General features: G+C 38.7%; 1 protein-coding gene across 8 annotated transcripts in view; it reads right to left on the bottom strand.

Moving 5' to 3' along the window:
- PAM (peptidylglycine alpha-amidating monooxygenase) overlaps nt 1-26190 on the bottom strand; it is a 122647-nt gene that overhangs the window by 23247 nt on the left and 73210 nt on the right. For 5 of the 8 annotated variants that reach the window (XM_033164213.1, XM_033164214.1, XM_033164215.1 and 2 more), the window contains 9 exons: nt 25859-25926; nt 24216-24296; nt 23088-23164; nt 21062-21165; nt 17606-17790; nt 16232-16303; nt 9565-9882; nt 5291-5420; nt 35-151 (listed from right to left, as the gene is read on the bottom strand). In XM_033164213.1, the coding sequence (XP_033020104.1) occupies nt 35-151; nt 5291-5420; nt 9565-9882; nt 16232-16303; nt 17606-17790; nt 21062-21165; nt 23088-23164; nt 24216-24296; nt 25859-25926 (1152 nt within the window). The remainder of the gene's footprint in view (nt 1-34; nt 152-5290; nt 5421-9564; nt 9883-16231; nt 16304-17605; nt 17791-21061; nt 21166-23087; nt 23165-24215; nt 24297-25858; nt 25927-26190) is intronic. The other 3 variants (XM_033164219.1, XM_033164221.1, XM_033164220.1) reach the window with 1 other exon arrangement.

Genomic DNA, 26190 nt, shown 5'->3' with positions numbered 1-26190 from the left:
AAACATAAGAATTTAAAAAGTAAGAAAGACTTACAGATTTCTTCCCGTGGAATGAAGAACTGCTGAACTATTGGGATCTAGTACAAGAATAGTGCTCTCTTTAATGGGCCCAAGTCCTTTTTGTTGATAAATGTATCCACTGTCAAATGAACTACACAGAAAAGAAAAACTGATCAATATACAAGGTAATCAATCAGATGTTTCAGAATCTTTGGGTGGATGCCAATAACAGGTGTGGCACAAATGTGGGTTCTCCACTCACACAGCCACACACACGTTGCCATACCATATGTGTGTCTTCATAATATAGCTTGCTATCTAAAAACAAAGAAACAGCAATTCTCCCAGGGTGTAGCACATTAAAAGAGGTTTTCTCGCCTTCTCCTCCTTTCCTAAACAGAGAAGCAACAGTACTTAGAATCTTACTGCACACAGCCTCTTCTTCTGGACTGTGCATTTCATTTCCAGGAGGTATGCTCATATGAGTTCACTGCTGCAGCCTCAAGTGCACAATTAACATAGCAAGCAGGAACAGGAAAGATGTTGTAAGTTTGGTTAATAGTGAGTTCTGGGTGGCTCCAGAGCAGGCTGCAGATCTAAGGTGCTCATGAAACAAGAAGTGTTCCTATATGCTCCAGTTTTCCCTAAGACCAAATTTGAGGAAATATAATGTTTCCTGAGCACTTGAGAGAATATCCCCACTCTCAGTGATCTCTCTAAAAATGTTATCAGTGATCTCTCTAAGTATTGCTGCTTACATATATCTGGCTTTAAAATAAACAAGCAAACCACTGCAGATGCCACCACTGTAATCAGGTGTATATGTTGGAAGGAGGAAAAAAATGCAAGGGAAGGGAGAGTGGTCTGCTACTGCTGCTGTACTTGATTATTTTATACAGACAGTTGACACAACAAAATGAGCTTGAGTTTTCTCTCTGTCCCCCCCCCCCCCGGTCTATTTTACACTGAGAATTAAAGTATCTATAATTTTGAAATTCACAGTAGGCTCATTGTGAGCCATTTACATAAGTATAAGGCATTCATACTGTTATCCCAATGAGAAATTATTAGCTATACTTCTCCATCAGTGCAAGAAACCTTTATAAGCATTCCAGCATAAGTGCTTAGCATTGATTGAAACAGTGTTAACTGACTATGCCCATGAAAGTAAATAGCATTTAATCTAATTACATGTAAAATTGTAATTCAATTCTCATCCAAAATCTGGGAGCTATATATTTTTTCTGCACGTTTATTTATTTAACTGGCTTCTAAGTGCTTATAGGGATTGATTTTTTAAAAAACAGGAGGCTTGCTTTATGACTTTAGATGAGTCTGCAAACCAAATTATTAACCCTGTACATTGCAACAACAAAAAGAATAAGCCCTGCATAAAATATTTATGCTATAGCTTTCAATTAAGAAAAGTGGCAGGCCACTCAACTGTTTGTACTTCATTGATTAGTACATTGATTTCTTTATTAAAATTATTTGCACATGAAATCTGCAGCAATTTTAATTAAAAATATCCATCATGCACTTAGTGAATATTGTTGCAAATACCTTTTATCTGGGTTTTTTTGTAACCTCAGGCTTTCTAGAACAGTTACCATTTATTAATACTGCACAGAAGCACAGTTAAACAACAAGTGATTGTTTTGGACTCGCATGGGTAGGCAAACTTAATCCGGCCCAATCGCCTTCTAAATCCGGCCCGCGGACAGTCTGGGAATCAGCGTGTTTTTACATGAGTAGAATGTGCTGTTTTATTTAAAATGCATCTCTGGGTATTTTGTGGGGCCTGCCTGGTGTTTTTACATGAGTGGAATGTGTGCTTTTATTTAAAATGCATCTCTGGGTTATTTGTGGGGCATAGGAATTCGTTCATTTTATATATATTCCGGCCCCCCACAAGGTCTGAAGGACAGTGGACTGACCCCTGCTGAAAAACATTTGCTGACCCCTGTGGAGTCTTGTGATTTCATGGTCAGGCCACCAACAATGGACATTGGGAATGATCACAAGGGTGAGCAACAGTAGCAGATGCATCTTAAGAAGGTCTCTTGGATAATATGCTTTAGGAACTACTCCTGTTATTTAAAAGCAGTTTTCAGGATTACGGCTATCAAACAATGCAGATTTAAAGCAATTATAAAGTGTTGCAATATTCATTGCTTATGATCTGCTGATATAATATTTCCCTAGCATGGTAGGCTCTTAAAAATATAGCTGTTTTCCATGAAGAAATGAAGTAGTAGGCAGGAGCAAGCAGTAACAGTGGCAATTAAATGATAATAAACTCATCTTCTTTGATGACTATCATGTTCATATAAACCCATAAGGTCCTTAAGAACTGACCTATGGCAGCTTTTACACACAATCAAGCTACTACTTATTTTGAAGGTTTTGCAATTCCTCTTTCTCTCTCTCCCATAGGAGTCAGGCCATTTTTACTATTCCTTTATAAGGAATGAGGCCTGGGAATAAGGATGATGAGTCCATGGCAAAGACAGGAACCAATCTCAAGACTCCTAGATCTAATTCAGGGTGTGAACTGATTAATAATATTAGCATATATTTTGAAGAGCTGATACATCTCTGGAATGGGGTAGGTGAGGAAAGAAAAGGATGACTGACGGCTTGTGGTTTGTTTGGGGTGAGATATGTCCAAACCTAGACTCACAGTTTAATGCTAAGCCAAACCATGGCTTAGCTCCAGGAAGGGCAGCAAGTGGTTGTGATTTTTGCTCCGAGAACCCACACACGTGAGCTCACACTTGGCCATGTTTTGGCTTAACATCATGTGCAAAATGAACCATAGAGGAGTTCAAGAGACACTGTATTCAATAAGGGGAAAGCCAAATCTTACACTTAAACTTGCAAGAACAAAGCTTCCAGATGGTTTTCAAGATAGATAACATAAATGCAAAGGTAATTTCCAGACTAAAAGCAGACTTGAGACATCTGAACACCTGCCAGAGTTATTTGGCATAACTCCCTTGAATCTGCTTCTTCACCACCCAAGCAGAGACCATCCAAAAAAAATAAAATCGGACACACTCAAAGATGGTGATTTAAGCACCCCTTCTGCCAAACCTCAAGTTCTCTGCAAATTTGGGAAAGCTGGGGAGTACAGGAAACAGACACACATCTCTAGATCTCGCACTTAAGTGTTCTACAGCACAATATTAAACTGCCTAAAGTTCCCAAGCAGTCTGCTGCATTTGCTTGTAGGGATATGTGGCTTTTATTGTGCATGTATTATTAATACATTGCTAGCATTCTGTGCAGTGCCTGAAGCCCTGATAATTTGTTTGCCTCTTTCCTTGTTGTATGATGGGGAAGCAATCAACCAGGAAGAATGAAGAGAGTTCCTAAGGCTGATAATTGAGCATATTTATGATTGGTAAAGAACATTACACCCAATTAATAACTTTGCATGAATTTTATGGTTATGTGCATATATTTAGGCAAGTTTGATAACAGAGGCCTATTATCACAGAATAAAAGGAAATATTTGGTAAAATCCACTCCTTTAAATAATTAACATTTTCCCAATTCTAAAAGCTTCCCCTGTTATTAGTAATATGTACTTGTATGCAGATGCCTTATTCAAATTTTCTTCAGTAACTTACACCAATATCAAATAAAGCAAAGGTAACCATATTGGTTAATAAGGGGGGGCACTCCAAAATTCACAGCTGAGCTGTGAATTATTAGGACCAACCAAATTTCCACAAATTGTATTCCCTCAAGTAATTCATTTTAATTCTATCCGTTTTAAATTGTTTTGTACACTGCTCAGTTTTATCTGTGATAGTTTTCGCCTTAGTTTTTAGGAATGCTACTTTTTGTCATTTTACATGAACTTATATCGATGTTGCTTTTTATTGTTTTCTGTGTAAACTGTTTAGAGTTTTATTACATTAAGCAGCATAAATGTTTTATAAGCAAGCAAATAAAAATTGTGGCAAACTTTCAACTTTCAGAACTCTTCATCAGGCAAGATGGTACATGAAGAAGGTAAAGGGATGAGGAAAAATATAAAGCAAAAAATACAGAAATTAGATGGGATATTGTAGCCAGGAGGTCGGCTCCAAGATGGGAGATTGCAGGCTAAATAAATCCCATCCAGTTGCTACCAATATCAGGTTACACTAGTAGAGTGGTATTCAACTAAATATCACTTAGATCCGCTGAAATGAATGAACGTGACTAAGCTAGGTCCATTCATTTCAATGGTTCTGCTCTGAGTAAAACTTAGTTGAATACCACCCCCTAGGATTCTAGGATAGAGGATCTAGAATAAATGGCCACTCCTCCATTCTTTGAGACGCTAGGGCAGGCTTGTAACCCTGAGACAAATCACCCTTATACCAAACACACAGGTTCCTGGAGCAACTTTTGTATGGTTCTTCATTATCTTAACGCCGTAAGGAATGATCAGGCTTAGTTTGGAATTAGTTTACTGATATACAATTTAAAATCAACCAGGAAATACAATTTTTTTAAAAAAAAAAAATCCTTCCAGTAGCACCTTAGAGACCAACTAAGTTTGTTCTTGGTATGAGCTTTCGTGTGCATGCACACTTCTTCAGATACACGTCAGATTCTTCAGTGTATCTGAAGAAGTGTGCATGCACACGAAAGCTCATACCAAGAACAAACTTAGTTGGTCTCCAAGGTGTTACTGGAAGGATTTTTTTCAATTTTTTATTTTGTTGTTACTATGGCAGACCAACACGGCTACCTACCTGTAACAGGAAATACAAAACACTAGGTAAAGGTAAAGGACCCCTGGACAATTAAGTCCAGTCAAAGGTGACTATGGTGTTGTGGCGCTCATCTCACTTTCAGGAGCCGGCGTTTGTCCAGACAGCTTTGTGGGTCATGTGGTCAGCATGACTAAACCGCTTCTGGCGCAACGGAACACTGTGACGGAAACCAGAGCGCACGGAAACACTGTTTACCTTCCCACCTCAGCGATACCTATTTATCTACTTGCACTAGCGTGCTTTCAATCTGCTAGGTTGCCAGTAGCTAGGACAGAGCAATGGGAGCTCATCCTGTTGCAGGGATTTGAACTGCCGACCTTCCGATCGGCAAGCCCAAGAGGTTTAGACCACAGTGCCATCCGTGTCCCACGTGCAAGACATTATCATCCAGCCTATATGGAAAAACTGCTATCTTGCTTGCCTCACAGAGGAAGCCAGTACAGAGTGTGGAGGTAAGAGACACATACAGAGGCGCTGAAGAACATATACTTTTTGGCTTACGAATGCTTGCTTACTTTGCATCCCATACATGATCACCCCTGTGGAAGATGACCAGGTTACTGTTAGAATCCAAGGCCAGCCCAGAAACCTGCCCAAGTTTGAGGTTTATTCCAGGCCAATCAACTACTTCTTCTATGTTTAAATCTGAAAAAGGAGAATAAGGTTTACACGTTGATATACAAATATTAGGTAAGTAAACAATTCAATGGCTAAAGAAAGAATCAAACAAGCTTCAACCAACATATTTGCATGCAATATAATAGTTACAATGTGTTCATATAACAATACAGTCATACCTTGGAAGTCGAACGGAATCCGTTCCAGAAGTCCGTTCAACTTCCAAAATGTTCAGAAATCAAAGTGCGGCTTCTGGTTGGTTGCAGGAAGCTCCTGCAGCCAATCGGAAGCCTCGGAAGCCGCGTTGGACGTTCGGGTTCCAAAGAACGTTCACAAACCGGAAAAGTTACTTCCAGGTTTGTGCCATTTGGAAGCCAAAACGTCTGAGTACCAAGGCGTTTGGGATCCAAGGTATGGCTGTACGAAAAAGAAGCCTTAGAGAAAAAGATACTTATGATCAGCAGCAGCATCTAGAACCATGAAACACTTTCTCCCTTTAGAAGCTCCTGTGTTGTGGTTTATGCTATGAATACCAGTATTTCCAGCCTTCAAATTTGTCATTTATAATACTCCTGGCTGAAGCAGAGTGAGAGGTGGACCAAGAGAGGCTATTTCATGAGCTTGGCTGAATGATCAGCAGTCATTTGGCTACTCCTGCCCCTGAATTCAATCCATATAGGGCATTATAAGAACTTTGCAATTTTAATAATTAGTGCTTGAGTTTTCTGCTTTTCTCTCCCCCCTTCATACCCTTTCCCTTTTGTATAATCTATTTTAGATTGTAAGAGTCTGTTTTGTCTTTAATCTGCATACAGCACCTATAAAACACACTATAAAATGTATATTTGCGTACATGTAATATTATGTAACCTACAAGCCAACTCCAAGCATGTAGTCAGAAGTGAGTGCAGTGGCCAAGTTCTATTTATGCACAATTATTATTATTATTAGTAGTAGTAGTAGTCATCGTCACTTTTTTTATTTACTTAATGAAACTCCAAGCAACTTTAGGATTTGCCTAACACAGGATATTTTAGGATACTGTAAGAGATATTAAATTACCGTATTTTTCGCTCCATAGAACGCACCGGACCATAGGGCGCACCTCATTTTTAGAGGAGGAAACAAGGAAAAAAAAATATTTTTCTGGTTTTCCTCCTCTAAAAGCCCTTTTTGTGTTTGTTTGTTTTTTGAGGATCAGCTAAAAGTTTTGCAGCTTTTTTTTGCAAAGGGGAAAGCCCTGGTTTGTTTGTTTTTGAGGATCAGCTAAAGGTTTTGCAGCTTTTTTTGCAAAGGGGGAAAAGCAAAGAGGAAAAGCCCCATTTTTATGAGGTTTAACTCACATTTCTGAAAAATCTTAAGGAAAGGCTGATTAGATTATCCAGACAGATAATCTAATCAGCCAGTCACATGTCCTGGGAAAACAAACAACCTCCCTCTGCAGCACATTCAACAAAGGAGGGCGGGGCTGAAAGGGAGCCGGGACACTCATCTCTCTCCCGATCTCTTGCTGATCAGCTGCTGAACACGGGGTCCTTTCAACACTCCCTTTTCTCTTTGTAAAATAAAAAGCATGATCCTCTTTTGGCCCCTGGGCAATTCAGCTCCAGGGACCACCATTCGCTCCATAAGACGCACAGACATTCCCCCTTACTTTTCAGGAGGAAAAAAGTGCGTCTTATGGAGCAAAAAATACGGTACTGACTTGCTGAAGCTGTTACTCTTGGGACATACAGTTCCAATAAATTGTAGGATTATTGTAAGGACCAAACACCAAACATCTGATCTATGAATGTTTACTTGGAAGTAAGTCCCACTTATTTGAATGGGTTATTTCCAAGTAAGAAAATGTAGCATAATTCTTCCTTGTAATTATTTACTGTTGAGTATCTAGTCTGGCCACCTTCTCTCTCAGAGGTGGAGAAAAACACACACACAAGAGACCTCAGCAAATTTATAGTATTAACACCATTTGTCATATATACCTTTCAAGAAAAATCATTCACACTATATTTGTGGGGTGATAATGGCTAATAAAGAATCTAGTCTGTCAACCCAGACAATTAAGCTGATTTGAATTGTGATAATTTCATATAAATTTGCATAAAGCTTCTAAGTACTATATCACTCTTAGGGTTCGTTGTCCTCCCCCCCCCCCCCACAACTATAGTCCTGTATTACTTGATAAACCCTTTACTGCTCAGCCCTGTGGATTTGTACAGCAAAAGGTATAAATAATAGATAGGTAGATTTATGACAATCATAAGCAAGGAAAAAACATTCTAAACCAAAAGCAAAATCTATTATGGAATTACTCTAATAGTCCTAGCACCAATATTGCTTTTATAGCTTCCAACGAAATATTCCCCTCTCCAAACACACAGAGGAGATATCTTACTGTAATCAGCATTCTTCAATAATACGACAGAAAAGCCAGTATTTTGTTCACTCCACTAGCATTCACCAGCATAATTAAATCTGAAAACCACTTTTCCCACAAGAACAGCCTTCTGGATCAGGACAATGGCCCATCTAGTCTAGTATCCTGTTCTCTCAGTGGTCAGCAGATACCTGTGGGGAGCTTGCAAGCAGGACATGGGCACAATAGCACTCTGCCCAACTGCGAATCCAAGCAACTGGTATTCAGAGGCATACTGCCTCTGATAGTGGAAGTGGAACATACGCACCGTGGCTTAAATTCAGTTAAGCTCAGTTTCAAATTATATTTATCAAGTATTTTGTTGGCTGCTTGTTAGTAGAACAGAGAAAACAGCCCATAGTAAATAAGAATTGTCTGCACAGTCCTATGCCTATTAACCCAGAGGTCAGCCCCACTGAGTTCAATGGGACTTATTCTCAGATAAGCATGTAAAAATTTGCAGTCAAAAGCACTGCCCCTCTTTTCTCCTCTGTCAACAGCAGCAAAAACAGGCAAGCAATTTCACAGATACCTTATTAAACTTCCACAGTGTACCAGTGGTGGTCATTTAAAACAGCATACATTAACACCAGGTTAACATGAAGCATTCTACACTAATGTTTCAAACAGAAAATCAGAACCAGGAAGATTGAGAATCATGTAAAGCTGCAAGGAACAATACATTTGACAAGTGTCACTGTCCTGTACCGTGAATCTTGGCTGAAATTATCTCAAACTAAAAAAGACAACACAGATATTGGCTCAACTCAAGACATTATGCCAAACCATGGTTTAAAAAGTTTAAGCCATAGTTTGGCATGATGAATGAATTGGAAAACCATATTCTGGTTCGCTGGCTGAAAAACTTACACAAACAGCATATCCTTGGATAAAGGTATTTGCATAAATTGCAGCTCTTTGTCCTCCCATTGGGGGGAAGGGAAAGAATCAGAACAAATCTTGTTATTAGGAAAGAAGAGCTGCAGTGTCATTAAATTCCTTCCACTGATGTTCCATGACTCATACAACTACCGCATGAGTAGTTATTTCCATGCCATCATTGCCTATACCAGTTTTATGTTTCTAGAAAGTTACTTAAGAAGTAACTATAATGTTTCATATTTAGAAAGAGAGAAGCACAATGAAAATATAATATAAATGCACATAAAATATTGTTACTAGTCAACAAGGCATTCAAGCCGAAAAATACAGAGGGCATAACTACCCTCACAGGAGTGTGTGTAATAAAGCCAGCTGCACAGTAAGAAAAACAAAGTCAAATAATTGAATTTACCATGTTCAGGTTGGATTACTCAGTTTAGAAAAATGTAACAAATAATTCCAGCTCAAGTTTTCTGTTTATATACCAAAAATAAAACTTCTGATACTAAATTAGTCTTTTCTTTTATAAATAAAGTATGAAATACAATGATGTATCAAATAAATCTGTCACAAAATACATAGCACTAAACTGTACAGCAGACAACTAACATACACATGAAACAAAACTGAATAAACCTTTGCCACAAATGGGAAGGACAATGTGAAAATTGCTTCAGTGATTACTGACTCTTATGTTGAACAAAATGAATTTTTCATCGGAACATCTGATGTAAGAGAGGAACGTGATGTACAACTTCATTTAAAAAAAAATCATTTGATGTTCTCTTCCAATGTTGCTAATGTAGAGAGTAGTTTATAGTATTGGATATGGTAACATTTTTTTTAAAAAAAAACACAACCCTAACCCACCTCCTGTACGTTCTTTTTCCCAGTTCCCACTGCCAGGTTTAGGTGGCTGCAAAGCAAGGTGCCTGCTCTCTGGTGGCCTCAGGGTGGATTCTAATCTGTGGAATTTGTGGATTCTGTCTCTGACAAGAATGGCATTGGCCCTTTCATCTTTATTGGAAAACTCTCTGGCATCAGGCCAACCAAGATCCTTCTTCTGGACTACATTAGCAATCTCTGCTACAAGATCTGATTCTGCCTTTTCTGTAGGGTTATACTTGTGCACATGAACAACATCTTCCCTTTCTCCTAGCAGCTTGGAAATGAGTGAATAGAAATCACCTGCACAGAGAAAAAGAGAAAGAGAAAAAAAAACAGATAAGAGAAAGAGGCAGAGGCAGAGGAGGCAGACAGACTGCAAGATTTTGTTGTGAGCTTGACAAAGAGAAGAAATAGGAAGTTATTCCTAAAAGCCAACTTGGTTCAAATCTTCTGGCTGCTCAGGAACTCTTGACATAAATCACAGGCTGTTGCAGTCCTTAAATTTACACAACAATGCCTTTTTTGACAAGGCATTTCAGAACCCAGGCAAATGAGGCCCCTTGCCTCTGGAAGGTTGTCCATGGGGGGGGGGGTATAACTTTAGGAAGGATTATTTTAGCATTATTTAGCATTGGAACACTGGTGTACTTACCTCCTCTGAAATTTGCTACTAATAGCCTTCCATTTACAGGAAGCAGAAATTCAGAAGTGAAACCAGTTTGAAAGGAAATGTATTCAATTTTTCACTAGATGCTACAGAATGTTAATACAATCTGGAAGTGAACCAGTTGCAATTGTGGTTGTGTTTTCCCCTACGGTATGCTTTTTGGAGCTGCATTAGCCAGGAAATGGGAGGAAAAATTACAGATTGGTAAATTCTCCCACAGAAATGTTTGACAGACTATCAAACTGACATATCTTTTTTATATCTTTAGTTATATCAGATTCCTAACATTCTGGTTTATACATTATCTGTGTTATTTAAAGTTCCATACCTAGCCAATATCCTTTTCTCCCAACCAGTGTTGTTAGATAGATTGCCTGTGCTAGAAATTGCATCATGCTTATATGAAGACTGGCAGGAAGGATCCCTACCCCCATTTCCCATGTTGCCTGGTTTCACTTGAGTCTGTTTCCTGTGTGTTGAATATGAATATCAAAAGTGCTTTTTAATTTAAAAAAAGTCAGATGATCAACAACTTTGTTAATTCAACCATTTCAGAAATGATAAGCATGTCAAACATATTCAGAATGTGCATCCAGAATTCAGGAAAGAATAGCTTGTGGCGCAAGTGCAAGGTTTGCTAGATCTAGGCCCTTTTATCCCATTTGCATAGAATCGTAACTAAAGAAGATACAGTAGAATACTTCACTTGAGCACTCCAGATGTGCACCGCACACTCTTCTACTTGCAATCTGAAGATTACTGTTATCATAGCATTGCAGATTACAACTGTTGAAGCACACTATAGTATATGACATATACTGTATATTCTGGCGTATAAGAATACTTTTTAATCCAGGAAAATCTTCTCAAAAGTCGGGGGTCGTCTTATACGCCGGGTGGAGAATCTGCGGTCGAGTATATCTCAAACTCTATATTTTAACTGGAAAAGTTGGAGGTCGTCTTATACACCCAGTCGTCTTATACGCCGGAAAATACGGTAAATAAAATAAGAAAGCAAGGTCTAGTAGAAGCCTGAAAGAAGAAAATTCAAAAGAAAGGAGGAAAAGGAGGTATTCATTCACTCATTACACATCACTTAAAACTAGCTGGGTAGATTTGAACGAGATCCAATTTGTTGCTGATGTAAACGCACTTGCTTACAAAGCAGCAGCAACAAGCTCTTCGTCGTCTGCAGGTTTTATGTGCGGGCAGCGTCAGCGCAAGCCATCAGGGACATATTGTTCTACTCAACAATTTTGTTAAGAGCCAGCAATTGTCGGCAGCTGGACATGTGTTCAGTTGTGCTACATCTTATTCTAATTTGCATCTTGCCACCAAGAGCCAAAACTGCAAGCCACAACCACAGTGGCAGCCTGAGGGAGGGAGCCCTGCCCTGCAAGGGACTGACACCTGGCTCCTCTGGCAGCCATTTCCAGACCAGATAATTTATTCTTAGACTAGAGTCCCTGTAGAGCAGAGACTCAGAAGACAAGTGGCAGCTTGAACACCTAAAGCAACCTTCCCAATCTGGTGCCCTTCAGCTGTGTTGGACCACAACTCCCATCATTCTTGACCACTGGCTATGCTGGCTGGGGCTGATGAGAATTGTAGTCCAAAACAAAGAGGAAGTCATCAAGTTGGGAAAGGCTGATTTAAGAACTAAGGGAGACTTGCATTTGCTTCCTCCAGTGCCTCTTGTGTCAGCCACCATGAGCCAGAAACGACAAGAGAAATCAGAAGAAGCATCCTGGGTGAGGAAGCAATTGCTTCCTTGAAGATCTGCTGTGGCTCAGTGCTTCAGCAGCAGCTGCTGGAATATCCAGTGCTGGGAGCGGGGACTTGTACACATCTGTGCCTGTTCCTAACAACTCTTCTGTTCTGTTGTATATTAAAGATAACCCAAATCACCTTGAGCTCTTCAGTTAGCAGGAGGAATGTAAATACTTCAAATGATCTATTCAACCTCTGCACTGGAGGAAAGGGCTTAGTCCTTTATCACTTTATGCTTTTTTCTTTCTGTTTTGGATTGGTGGCTGTGAACAGTCCGTAAATAAATATCCCCGCCTTGGTGACACAACCATTAACTTCCGCAAATATGCTGGCTCACAAGTATTTCCATTAGACTGAGAGGATAATGAATTAAAAGGTTAAGGATTTCAATTATTTAGACTTCTTTAAAAAATACATTTATGGAACCATGTCATAAAATCTTCTTAAAAGTTTCACATTAAAGCAATAATAAACGTAAATGGCAAGCTAAGGCTTCAGGACTCTCACAGAAAATGCAATTTTAAGAACTCAGCAAGGGGGGAAATTAAGTCTTTTCAAAATGACCCTAAGAGAGCCTGTCATGTTTATAAACAGTCCTGGCTCAACGGTTCCAGCTAAATTTCCAATTTCAGCCTTTGGAAGGGGAATGTCCCCAGTGAAATCCCCTGTCAGAAAATAATTATCAGAGTTAATAGGGCCAATTTTGGTGAAATGAACAAAGCAAATTGGAGCTGAACATAATGTGTTAAGGCATCCCCACTAACATGCTTGATAAAACATCCTTAATGTTGCTTTCCTTCAACCACACACTACTGTATTTATGGCCAACTCTTATCAGATGCTTTCTACTGTTACAAAAACCACAGCACAACCACTGTCGCCATTGTCCCAGCTGCATTTTAAAATCAGTTATGACATATACCTTTCCTCATGCAAGGGATTAATCCAATTCCTGTATGCCTAAACACCCTTCAGAGGTGATGTGTCTATATCTTCTACTTGAGTACCTGGCCAAACATCCAAACTCAGTCAGTAGAACATGAGTCATCAGTTTGAGCCCCATGTTGGGCAAAAAATTCCTGCATTTCAGATTTTTAGGAAATGACGAAACATGCCTCTCCCGCACCCCCTAACTTTTAATGGTATTTAATGTTGCTACTGAAGTGGGTTTGCCAACTGCTTTTATCTGTAACTTTCTCACAGAGAGGTTTTTTTTAGTGTTATTATTTGCTGCCTAAAGAAGTATTGTGACCAATTATAAATTTAAATGATAAATAATACCAAATGTGATGAATTAAACAACCCTCTCATTTATTTATATTCTTTGACACCTTTCTGGTATTATTGCTATATTTTCTCAGTTCTGTCACTGAACTCGTCCAAATGGCAGAACAGAAATATCTCAAGAGGAAAATATTTCATTTGTTTAGATATCACACTGTGTTGTTGTTTTTTTTTTGGTATGGGCACTTTAAAACAGCTGATTCTGCATTGCTTGAAGACTTAGGCACTCTGGTGCTGTGGCAATCTCAACTTCTCATCGAGAACTACATATACAACCCACTCCTCTTACACTAAAAAGATAGAATATCTCATCCAGGGATGATGAAGTAGATTCCTGGGTGATAAAATAGCAGATCAAAGGCTTGTACACTAAATGCAGACAACTTTACTTCAGTAATGCAAAAATCAGACCAAAGCTGTACAGTGAGGAGGAAAATGGGGTGTTTAATATACCAATAAGATAACAGTTTCTTAAGTATTTCTTTCAGAATAAGTTGGTTACACAAGCTTTCAGAAACCCATAGGCCCCAAACTAATGCTACAATTCCCACTTAATCCAACTAAGTCCAGATATGTTTTCTCAGTTTTCATAAAGAATACAACTTCACATCACCATTGTGCCCAAGGCCATTTGTCTTCCAGAACCAGCATTTCAGTTATATGTAAGTAGCTATATTGTTTAATACAAATACATTTTTCAAGCTCCACATGGCACAAAACAGTTTAGACCTCAATCCGACTCCCAGGCTTAGTCACAACACAGCTTTTATGACTATAAACAATTATTCATTTCAGTCCCCCATCATGGAGAAGAACAGCAGTGACCTACCTCACACAATTTTTGAAGGAGAATGAATACAAGAATGTAGCCCAACTGGACAATAAGGAGGGAGGAAGAAATTATAAAAGCTGGAAACTAAGGAGATTCATTGTCAATACAAAATTTAAAAGCAATCCATTATCCAGCACTTCACACATAATTTAGGAAAATGTATTGGTACACAGAGACATTAATAACTTTAAAAGGACACCTTAATGATTAATCACCCAGAACCAGTCCTAGAATTGGTTTTAATTCTTTCAGCAATTAAAACTTGTATTAGCTGGAACTACCGCAATTAAAGTCAGGAAGAAAAAAATGGTGTATGAGAATTTAAATGAACCTGTTAAAATTACAGAAACTCCCACTCATTCTTAAAGAGGTTTGATTTCTTTCTTGACCAACAAAAGCTAAAGAACCTGTTTCCATAGAAACATGTTAGAGATATATATACACACACACACGCGCGCACACATATACACCAGGTAGAGATTTGTTATTAAACAAAGCTGTGCTGCAGCTTCTGTTTGGAGGATGTTTTTACAAGACAAGTTACAATCGGCAAAACAGAGTAAGTGTTTCAGTGCTTAAAAAATGCTTCTGAACCACCATGTTAAATCATTACATATCTCACTAGTTAACCCAGAATGAGTACCATCCAGATTAATCAGGGATCACTAAGCTTGACAATTGTCAAGCAAGATTCTCTTCAAATCCACAGAAGTCGCTTCAGAGGAATAGGTGTGTAAAATTTAAATCAATCTTAAATATTTGAATTGCAAGATTAAACCTAGCAATTCTTCCACATATTTGGATATGTGGAAATGTTGCGATTGAAAATGCAGCTCAACCATGGAATCAGACTCAGGGCAGCCATTCTCTCAGTCTTGATTCTCTATCTGCAAAAATTGGATGAATTAAATACACCCCGCTTATCAGCAATGCTAATGAGACTACTAATTTAGATGCAAGGCTCTTTCAATTATTTAACTCCACTATTTGGCTTACAAAGTGGTGCATGTGCAAAGACAGTAAAACAGAAGGCTTGAGATTGCAGCTTTAGAATGAGTCCTTTAAAAAGTCAAACAAAAATAAATGGGCATTTCATGGCTCATCTAAAAACTTAAAAGTCAAGTTAATGGTTTGAGATTGATAATTTTTTAATCTACAAAATAGGGGTTGTATCCAGCCAGAGTGGTTTCATTAGCCCAGACCTCTGCCTGCACAACAGAGCTTCCTCTTCTTCTCAGCTCCCTCTGTACCCACCCCCAAATTTCTTCTGAGTCCCCCGCCCCAAATCCTCTGGTGTAGATTCAGAGGACTGTGCAGATAGGAAATTCCACTGAACAGGCAGAAGTCTTTGTGCTAACAGGGTGACTTTGTTGGACACAACCTTAGGTAGTGTTATCCTGAAAGATTCAGCAATAACAACATTCCAATGAGCTTGTGAGACATAATAAAGTGTTTGTAGGCCTGTATGCATACAGTTACACACATTTTGTATATATACAGTATTAAAATGCAACAAAGAAGGACTAGCATCCATTCCACATGTCCTTACATGTTAATATTAAAGCACAGGGATAATTCTTTGCACATTAAGATGCTTCCTTCTGTACATGAGTGGGTCAAACTGAAAATGGTCATTATGTTACAAAACTCCAACAAAATAAGTATTTGATATTTTTCACATATAATCAAGAATTAAAACTAAAAACCTCTCTTTCTTTTCTCCCAGGAAGAACACTCTTTATTTATTGAAGACATGTATACACCATTTAATTAATCATTTGCGTTTCTAAACCCTACTAGCCCAATACAGTACACAAATAAATGACAATTGTATTAAGCAAATTTATCTGTGAACAAGAAAATCAAATGAGATTAAACTGTACTAATGAGTTTACCTGCAAGGTTAGGGACCAGTAATTGACTATTTCCTCTTGAATAATTATGCAAGGAGCAGCAATGCAATGGTAGGGATGATTTAAATGCTAGTTGTTGAACAGCTACCACTACTTTGATAAATCTCAATATAAAGATTGCAATTATCACTACTATTTGAAACATTTTTGAAACCTATTTTGTGAAACCAGTATTATACGTACCCTGGTCTAAAACCTCCTCCTCATCTCTTTTTGGCTGTTGCATAACAGAAACTGTATCTCCACTTTTGGCTTCTGAAAAATAGAAAGGAGGAAATCTAATGATCTAAGAAAGAAATCGAAAAGCTAAAAGAGAAGTTAATAGAATTCAGATACCTGCACATATAACAATACTGGCTTTTGTAACGCAGATTAATTGCAAGGAGTCAGTACAATCCAGTAACTTATTTTCTGATATAAATACACAGCTTCATTTAACATAGTCTACTGCTCCAGCGGTGCAAAATTGAATAAAATATTGGGGGGGGCAGGTAAGTCCTGCTCCACATAATCAATGACATGATGTGGTGCACAAACCATTTAAATGGCAGTGCCCATCAACTTTTTGGGGGGCCCCAGCCCCCTCAAATATTTTATGGGGTGCTGAAGCCCCCATGGCCCCTAGACCATGTTGGCTCCCATGTACTATTCAGTCTACACATGCACATAGGCTGCTTGATCATTTGGTCTTTTATGATTCACAGGGGAAAATTTGTGAGCACACAAGCCAACAGTAGTGAACGGAGGGAACTAACGTGAGGATTTAGCAGTTGCTTTTATCACCCAATTCTGGCCAAAGGAATGAAGTGCAAGGAGACCAGATTCACCAAGCAAAAATCTTCCTTACAGCAACAGGCTGGAGCAGGGTATGAGTTACTTTCTGATCCCTGACCCTCTGACATGGCTGCAAGGAGGACATTGGAAGCATCCATTTCCTGGTTAAACGAACCACAGCTTTATTTGAACTGGGCCACCGGGTTTAGTTTAAATCATAGTTTATTGCAACAAGCCAAGCTCAAACTATGGTTTCTGATACTGGTCTGTTTCAATAGAACATAGTTTAGTCTTAAAGAATTAAGAGAAAGTTCCCCAGAAGGAGCATGGAAATTGCTTTGGTAGCCTATGCCTCAAGAGACTACTATGTGTGGAATTCAATGTAACGCAAAGCGGGGAATGTGTGCAGGGATCAAGGTCCACTTATGCAACAGCCCCCTGGAGATTTCCCCAGGCCATACACCTTAACTGGTCGAGCACCACACCTTGTTTGGATGGATAGAGAGATGTGTGGATAGAAACTAGTCTATTATACAAAGGTAAAAATTGCAACTGTTGCTCCACCCACTCTGGCCTCAGGCTCCACCCCCCACCTTGGAAGACGGCCTAGAGGAGGTTTTGACCCTCGGGCTGAACAAGATACACCAATCCAGCTCTCAGGAATGCAATACTTAATCTATGTCTATTTGTTTGGTCAGCTTCCATGCAAGTACTCTTTTGCTTAACCGTACGATTCTTTCTTCATTAATATTATCAATTAATTTAAAAAACCAAAAAACGTACCTTCATGATGTCCATGGACCATGATCATATCAGGCTTGACTGGAATGGGAATGTTTGCCTCCTGTGGTATGTTTTTGAACATCTCTGGGTCTATGTTCCTTGTACAAGTCTTGTATGAGACTGCATGTTTGGCTTCCATGTAATACATAATGTAGAAATTGCACATTTCATCACTAGCTGTGCCCCTATAGTAAAATACAATGGAGAAAGACATACGAGTAGTTTCAGCCATAGGATGAAACACACTTGTAGAGGCTGGTATTAAATCGCATGGGAAAGACAGAAAATTACCACCGCCACTGCCCAAATGATAAAAGGTTAGACCACAGTACACTTTAAACATTTCACATAAAAAATGCATAAAGACCTCTGACATAAAGGCCATTATCTCCAGCTGATTGCTTAGCATTTATATACACCAGACTGCATAGTTTTCATCAACCATGCTAGAAATTAAGAACAGTTAGAATTTTGAACCTGCAATGAGCGAGCTGGTTTATCAGTTCCCTAGTTTACCTCCCAGGTCCTCACACACAACTCCCCAAGGCCCCCTCCCGCACTTCACAAACTCCCTCAGTGCTTGGTAGACTGCATGCAAAAGAATCACTAACAGGGAACACAGCAGAATAAAGTATTTCTTTCCTTCCTGAAGATTCCACACACAAAAACACGCACACTTCCTCTGCCCAGATGATGTATTCCGTTTACAAGTCATCAATAATTTAGAGTTTTAATTTAGGACTCTTCTATTTAATGCTCCTCATTGGCCCCCTCCTCCCTGCCTGCCAGGCCACAGAGTATACATCCAAGTTAAAAATTTAGTTTCATTATGTCATGGGACACTAAGTGCAGCATCTTCCATTTAGATTAAAAGATGCTGCAGACCCCAGAACACAAAACTAAAAGATACACACACACACACACACACACACACTGACACACCAAGAACTTAAACACTGCTTTTCAGAAAAGCGACAGGGAGGACTTTAGACAGATATCTGTAGACTTGGAAGCAATAGTAGTAACCTATTTAAAATCTAGGTAATACAATAAGGTTTTATTTTCCACACATACTCATATTGTACATCTCTAACATTTGGTATATTGATATGTTCTATTTTGAGAGACAATTGCAATATCCTCCAGCATTTCTTATCAATTCACTGGGCAGTACCAGGCTCCTGACATACAGACTCAAAAAACAGCAAGTGCCCTGAAATAAGGTGTCTCCCGCTCTTTTAATTAGCTTTCACCATCAAGCTGGTGTGGGGGTGGACTAGGTAGAAGCTGCAAAGACGTCAATGATGACTTTTCTTCGTGGCATCATGCAGCATTCATTTATTCACCATGGCAACAATAACCGCATCAGTTTGTTGGGGGGGGGGGAGAGAGAGAATGAGAGAGACCAGACCTTCCCAAATGTGAATGGATATTTCAGCCTTTGAAAATGTGGAATCTCTTGCCCACCACAGAAAGCTACTTGACAAAAATTGTTTAAAGCTTCTTTTTCTTTTAATGAGTGCAACCCGTCAACACGTGATTTAGATACCCACCTCTTTAGTATATAAGCAAAGCACTCAAGTGCAATAGAGGAGTGATCTAACCCATCTACATATCTCAATAGTATCAAAACACTGTCAAGGTTTTTGACATAGCACACCTCTGGAAGATTAATCTGTTTAGTTTATTTTTGTTGTTAGTAAGATGACGGGAATTACTGGAGCAACAAGTCTTTCCTCTGCCTCCGAGAAGCATTTAATTCCTTTCCTACGGGTGAGAAAGGAATGGATCACAATGGTTTGTTTAATCTAGCAGGGGTGGGGGACCTTAGGGCCATGAACTGGATGTGGCCCTCCACATCTCTTTATCTGGCCCTTATGACTCTCTCCAGGCCCTGCTCCATGACGTCTTTGAGTGATTTTGCACAGCTGGAATTTTTACTTGAACGAGATGTGCATGTGCAGAAAGCTCCGGTTTTCACATGGCTGGAATGGAGATTATTGTATGATATTGGAAAAGTCACATCAACTGCTCCACCCACTTCTTGCCTTGGCCTACAGAAGGATGACCCTGAGGAAAATACAGCCCCCCGGGAATGGGGGGGGGCTCCTCATTCTGGATCTACAGGAATACCCAAAAAATGAAGCTGAGAATTTAGACATAAATAAGGCTGTGGTGTTGATAACACCAAGGTTTGATTCTTGTATGGGAGAGATGCATATTCCTGCATTGCAGGGAATTGGATTAGATGACCATTGTGGTCCCTTCCAACTCTATGATTCTTATGACACTACCTGTAGTTTTACACTTCAGGAAGTAGCATAGTGCTTTTTCAGCATTTTGTAAGGGTGGGTGAAAACACCCCTGGATATCAAGTCAATCTTGAGGAGACATGAAACCATAAGGGAAGATGAAATGTGGGGGAGGGGGAGATAATGTTTCCAAGGGGTTGTCTTTTAAATGCAAGGTGTGGCTGAGGGGTTTCTCACTTTTTTAAAAATGGGGAATATCAAGCAGCAGCTTAGCTGCCTGCAGCAGTCTGGCTGTCTTTCTAACAGAATGCTCTCCACCGCTTGCCAATTTGCTGCTGGGCTTAACTCACAAAGCCTTACACGGCTTGGGTCCAAAGTACCTTAAAAACCATCTGCTCCACCTTGATCGCTGAGATTCTCTCATGGGTCACTTCTGGTGGTTCCCAGTACCCCTGATGTTTGGTTGCCCTTTACTAGGGACCAAGCCCTTGGTGTGGCAGGCCTTGCCCTATGGAGTTCCCTGACAGCAGCGGTTTGGCAGGAACAGTCTCTGCCTTCTTTCAGCTGTGTTCTGAAAACTGTACTGTTTAGACATGACTCCGCAATACAATTTTCTCTTTTTAACCAACTACTATCTACTGGTGTTTTATTGATGTTTTAAATTATGCTTTATTGGTATTTATGGACATTTTATTATATTTGTATGCTGTAAGCCACCGTGATATAGTTTATGAAAGTCCAGATTATAAATATTTAAATTTTAAGAATGTGGAGTTCATAATCCTAGGTAACCACAGAAACAAGGCTCAAATAACTGTATTTTAGATGCAGGACTTTCATCAATGCTAGATGCATACTGCTTGGAGAAATTTATTCTTGGCAAATGAATAACTTTATCATAATCCCTAGCAGAACTGCCATTTAATGCTTAGGATGTAGCCTTACATCAAGTAAGACCATTGGTCCATCTAGCTCAGTATTTTCTGGTAGTAGGCTTCCATTGGATAACCAGGTCTTTGACTACACTAAGAGTGCTGAACTGAAAAGGGAAAGGGTTACATGTCATTTTCCTTAGAAATGTAAGAGAGCAACCTTCTCTTTCCAGTTTATAATAATAAGAACACACTAACACAATATACGCCGCAGGTCATTCTGTAGTGCCACTAAAAAAACATTGAGATCTTTAAAGTATAGACACACATACCCTATGAATGTTTTTGAAGATCTGCCTTCCCCAGTAAACAGGCATCTTGCTGCCAGAGTATCTCCGTACTTAATTTCAACGGGATTTTCTACTGGGTAAAATGCCTGAGAAAGAAAACAAAATAGGTCAAGCATTTCAGATTAGCAGTAAGTGTGTTTCCTCTCATTCATCTTTTTGGAAATCATGGTTGCAATCCATGCGCGCTGTTCACTTGCTTACTTCAGGGGTGGCTAACCTCAGGTTCCCAGCAGCCCCAGCCAGTATTGCCAATGGTCAGGGATAAAGGGAGTTGTCATTTTCATCATCATCATCCTCATCATCCTCATCATCATCAAATAACATCTGGAGGCCACAGTTTAACCACTCAGGGTTTACTCATTTAATTTTACTTACTTAAGTGTCTCAAGAGATCTTTCAAGAGCTTCTGTGTACATACAATTATTTTTATTGATGTCCCTTTAAAAATGCTTCATTAAGCAATGTTACTTTTAAAATATGGGTTCATTTGGAGAGTTCTGAGAGAACATCTTCAAATAGGAAATTAAAAAATAATAGTAAAGTGCACCCCCCTGAAAATATGCACACTCCACTGCAGACTGCTGCCATGAAATCAAGGTGGCCAGATTAAGCATTCACAATCAGGTAAAATATCCAGTGCTCTTTCCAGCAATGAGAGGTGCCATTCTGTATTTTGAGTTTGCCTAGAAATGCACTCTCTATATTTCCACTGATTTTCATCTGATTCACTGATTTGCATTTGATGGCAAGATGAATCATAGTGGTCATCTTGGTTGCTATGGAGTCTGCTGAACTTCATAAGCCTGACTTACTGGCAAGATAAACAGCCACTGGTTATTGTTTTACAATGCAGGAGAGTTCTACAATGCCTAGCATGCAACACATTTAAAACACAAATCTTCCTTATAAGACACACAGCAGCTGAGAGAGGTGAGACTGCTCTTCCCTCAAGCAAGGGTGAAACTCATGCAGGCATCCAGTTATCTTGCAAGAGAAACTAGATTAAGAAATCATCTCATCACATTTATATTTCATAACAATATGACAAACTATTAAAATTATGGTAAACAGAAACACTAATGTTATTGTCAGTGTTCGATTCTGTGGCAACTGATTGAAGTTTCTCTGCCTTCAACAATGGGCTATCATTTTAAGAATAATAATCTTGAGTCTCTCATCACATTCCTTTCTATATTGCAAAAGGAAAAAAGGATACTGCAAGCATGAAAAATGGTCATGTCACACTAATTTTAGTAGCTGATCTGACATATGTCTGCACCAAAACAATACAGCAAACCATGATCTCATTCAGTAGAGATGCATATGATCAATTGCAACAACTTGACCTACAAGTAACATAATATTAGAGGAATTTGATGACAAGTCTAATAATTATAACCATTTGGATAAAAATACTTTACTTGAACCACTCGGATAGCTAATCTCATGGTTGTGGGCTCAAGGCAATGTTGGGTGAAATATTCCTGCAATGCAGGGAGCTGGGTTAGTTGGATTACCTTCCAACTCTTCAATTCTATGACTTCCAATAGGTCACAAGTTTTATTTTACAGCAGAGTGTTTTGCAATGCTTAAATTGTTGCAGTAAATCAAATGCATCTTTATTTTGTTGCTTTATTTTTATTCTTTTTTACATAAACCACATTTTGCATTGTGATTATATTAAGCTGTCTAAAAATTATAAACAAAAATATATATTCTGACTACTCAGTCCAGCTGCCAGACTCTGGCCAATAACTAAGATGGGCTACAGATTGCTGAACTGGCCCCATACAAGTACCACTTTTGTCTATTTAAAAATCTTAAAGCTTCCTCAACTCCAAGTAATTCGTGTAACATGTGAAATTTCAGTCTTTCCAAGCTTAACCTGCAAATTCAAGGTGTCCATTTAAATTTCAAGAACCTTATATCAGAAACACAAAAGAAAAGGATTTAGACCTTCCAGCTTCTCCATATTAACCCTAGCCACCCAAACATCAGCCCAACATACCTGTGGCAACTGAGGACTCTGCCTGCCAATCAGCGTCCACTGACCATCTCTAACTCTATATCCACTTACTACTTTTCCTGAAATATAAAATTATAAGGGTATAAGTATCACATGTTTAGCAAGATAATTATATTTTCCCCCAGATTGTTAGTTATGCTACTTCCATTTCATAAAATAAATTCAAAGATTGTATAAAAAGTTGGTTTGCTGGTTGTGTTTTTAAACAATTAAAAACTTCAAGATGCTTGAGTGCTTTATGTTATTTATCACCCATACATATGTCAGACATGGGCCACTCTACCAAGGGGTTTAGTTCGGCCCACCAGACCATTTCCCCCCAAAGCACACTCAGCTTTCAAAATGCTGATAACATAGCTGACATCATGTGATGTGGTGCAACACACATGTATTCATAATGTGTGTTAACAATGCTCCTTGCTTTAGAAAACTTTGTTTTTGTCTATATATAAATGAACATCATGAAGGGGTGTGTGTGTGTGTGTGTGTGTATGAATGACAAGGATTAAATTAAGGCATAGCCTCACTTTATAACTGTTTTTAAGAAGGTGCTCAACAACTGTCCAACTTAATTCTCTCAAAGAAGCACAGAATCTTGCAAAAACAGTTGATACTATTCTTAAATGGCTGGTTGTGAGCTCACATTAGTTTCTTAAAATCTGTTTTGAGTGTGCTGTTTTCCTCGGCCCCAAATTCTCAGTTTAATCCCCCCCCCCAAATAACACAACAACAAACCAATCACCTTTAAATCACATGCCTTTAGGCCAGGGATGGGGAATTTACAACCTTTCAATTTTTGTTGGACTACAGCTCTCATCATTCCTGACCACTGGGCATACAGGCTGGATGCCAGTTGGAGAGCAACAACACATTTCAACAGCCACATTTCCCAATCTTGCCTTAGCCATTTTATATATTGTAGGTAATATAAGCTTGGAATTGGGTGTATAAAACATGGTTATACAAGGCTTTTCTGTCATTCTTCAGATTTAAATTGATCAATAAGTTTTGATACTATATACAGGTAATTCAATTCAGACATTATGAGTTAACATGGATTACAGCAAAATCAGATTGAAAAGACAAACATCAATAAATGAAAAGACTTACCTAAATGATGTGTGTGTACTCTGTAGGCAAACACGTGCATTGGATACATTTTATAATTGCAAGCAATATCTGCATTAACCGCTGTCATAAGAGATAAATAAAGAAATCAGGGGAAAGGACATGTCCATACTGAAGTTGAAGCAGCTAGTTGGAACTATTGTTGCAATTAAAAACTCAAACCATCTAATTAGAAGCACATCAATGTGAAATGTAGTGTGTGAAATTACTGACTCTACTCATTCATCTAAAAATTAGTATAGGAATATAGTGTTTCACTGACACATTGCTCTTAAGAACTGTTCTACTGGGACAATGTTGTGTGTGCATTGATTCATATATATCAGGCCTGGCCAAACTTGACCCTCCAGCTGTTTGGGACTACAACTCCCATCATCCCTAGCTAACAGGACCAGTGTTCAGGGATGATGGGAATTGTAGTCCCAAAACAGCTGGAGGGCAAAGTTTGGCCATGCCTGACATATATGAAACACGTGGCAGATTCCCATGAGTACTGGAGTATACAGGGAAATCTGAGTAGGGCACAACATATCATTTCAAACAGCTATTTTGTGGCAAACGCACATAAGAAAACACCAAGCAAATGTTCCCCAACAATTTTATGAGAAAATTCTTAATTAGATAACGGTCTAAAACTGGGATTACAAAAGAGCACAATGGCTGCTTTACGTGAATGAGCCTGAGGCTTGTGTTCACCTCTCTTCTCCTTAGGTGTGTCCATGATGAAATCAGAAGCTTTCACTTCTGGTTTTAGCTAACAGTAGAATTCAGAAAGGCATAGTCTTAAACTTATTTCATTACTTGGTTTACAAAACAGCTCATTTCAATAATAAAACACAGCAAAGACTAAGCAGAGCTTTGGGTTCAGGTGTAACATTGAACTGTGGTCCATTAAAAGAAGCAAAGCTTCCAACCTCCTACTCATACCTACAAGGGTGTGGGGAGAAGGGAAGAGAGAGAATGCTACCCAAGGCCCATCCACATAAACATTAAAGCATAGTTTATGGTAAAGCATAGTATCCAAATTCCCAAGTGTAAGTGGAATTTGGATACTAATCTAAGAGTAGTTGAAGAAAAGATGTTCCAAGCTGCCATTCATTTGCTATATTAAAATGCTGATCACGTTTCAGTAATAATTAAATATGCATGTTACAGCATCTTGGAACAGCTTTACCACATGCACAAACACACACATACAAAAAGTACTCAAGCAAAAACTTCCATCAGCAATATACATTCCAGGACACATTAATATTCAGAAACACAAAGAGAAATATCTAAATATTCAAACATGCAGTTCCTCTATATATACACACTTCATTTCAAGCTTTGGAAAAAGTAGACTTACTACTGGTTTAAAAGGAGTTTGTGCTTAATAAAAATCAAAAGAAATGCTTTCAAAATTTATTAGTCTAAAAGAATTGATATCTGTTTTCCTAAATTGTACTGCTGGTGTGCCTAATAATAAAATATGCTTATAATTTGCTACATATTAAAATGGATGTACAAGTTACATTCCTACTTCCAGTATTAATCAAAGGTTTTATAACACATTTCCTACGAAATTATATCCTACAGTGAAAGTGTTGCACATATTAGTGGGAGGAGGGAGTTGTTGTAATCACCTTTCTCCCCTGGTGGTATAACAGTATCCATGGACATCATAAGATACATGCCAGCAATCATAGGCTGCCTTAAAAAAAGAAAGTGGGGTGGGAAGGAGAGAGAAATTCAAATCAAATACACTGAATCACTTATTTAATGGCTCCTTCTAAAATGAAAATAGCTGAACTGATACAGCACTTTTCGAATTCAAGCACACACATACCATGCAGATTAGTAGGATACTATACTGTATATTTATCCATTGTATGGAGACTTATACAGAGCTTTTCTGACAATCATGCAGAATATAAATTTTGTTAAATAAAAAAAGTTACACTGAGACAGTGGTTTT

This window comes from Lacerta agilis, chromosome 11, assembly GCF_009819535.1.
Source record: "Lacerta agilis isolate rLacAgi1 chromosome 11, rLacAgi1.pri, whole genome shotgun sequence".
Classification (NCBI taxonomy): Eukaryota; Metazoa; Chordata; class Lepidosauria; order Squamata; family Lacertidae; genus Lacerta; species Lacerta agilis.
The sequence above is the reverse complement of the archived record's forward strand: the minus strand, read 5'-3'. Positions and strand labels throughout refer to the sequence as shown.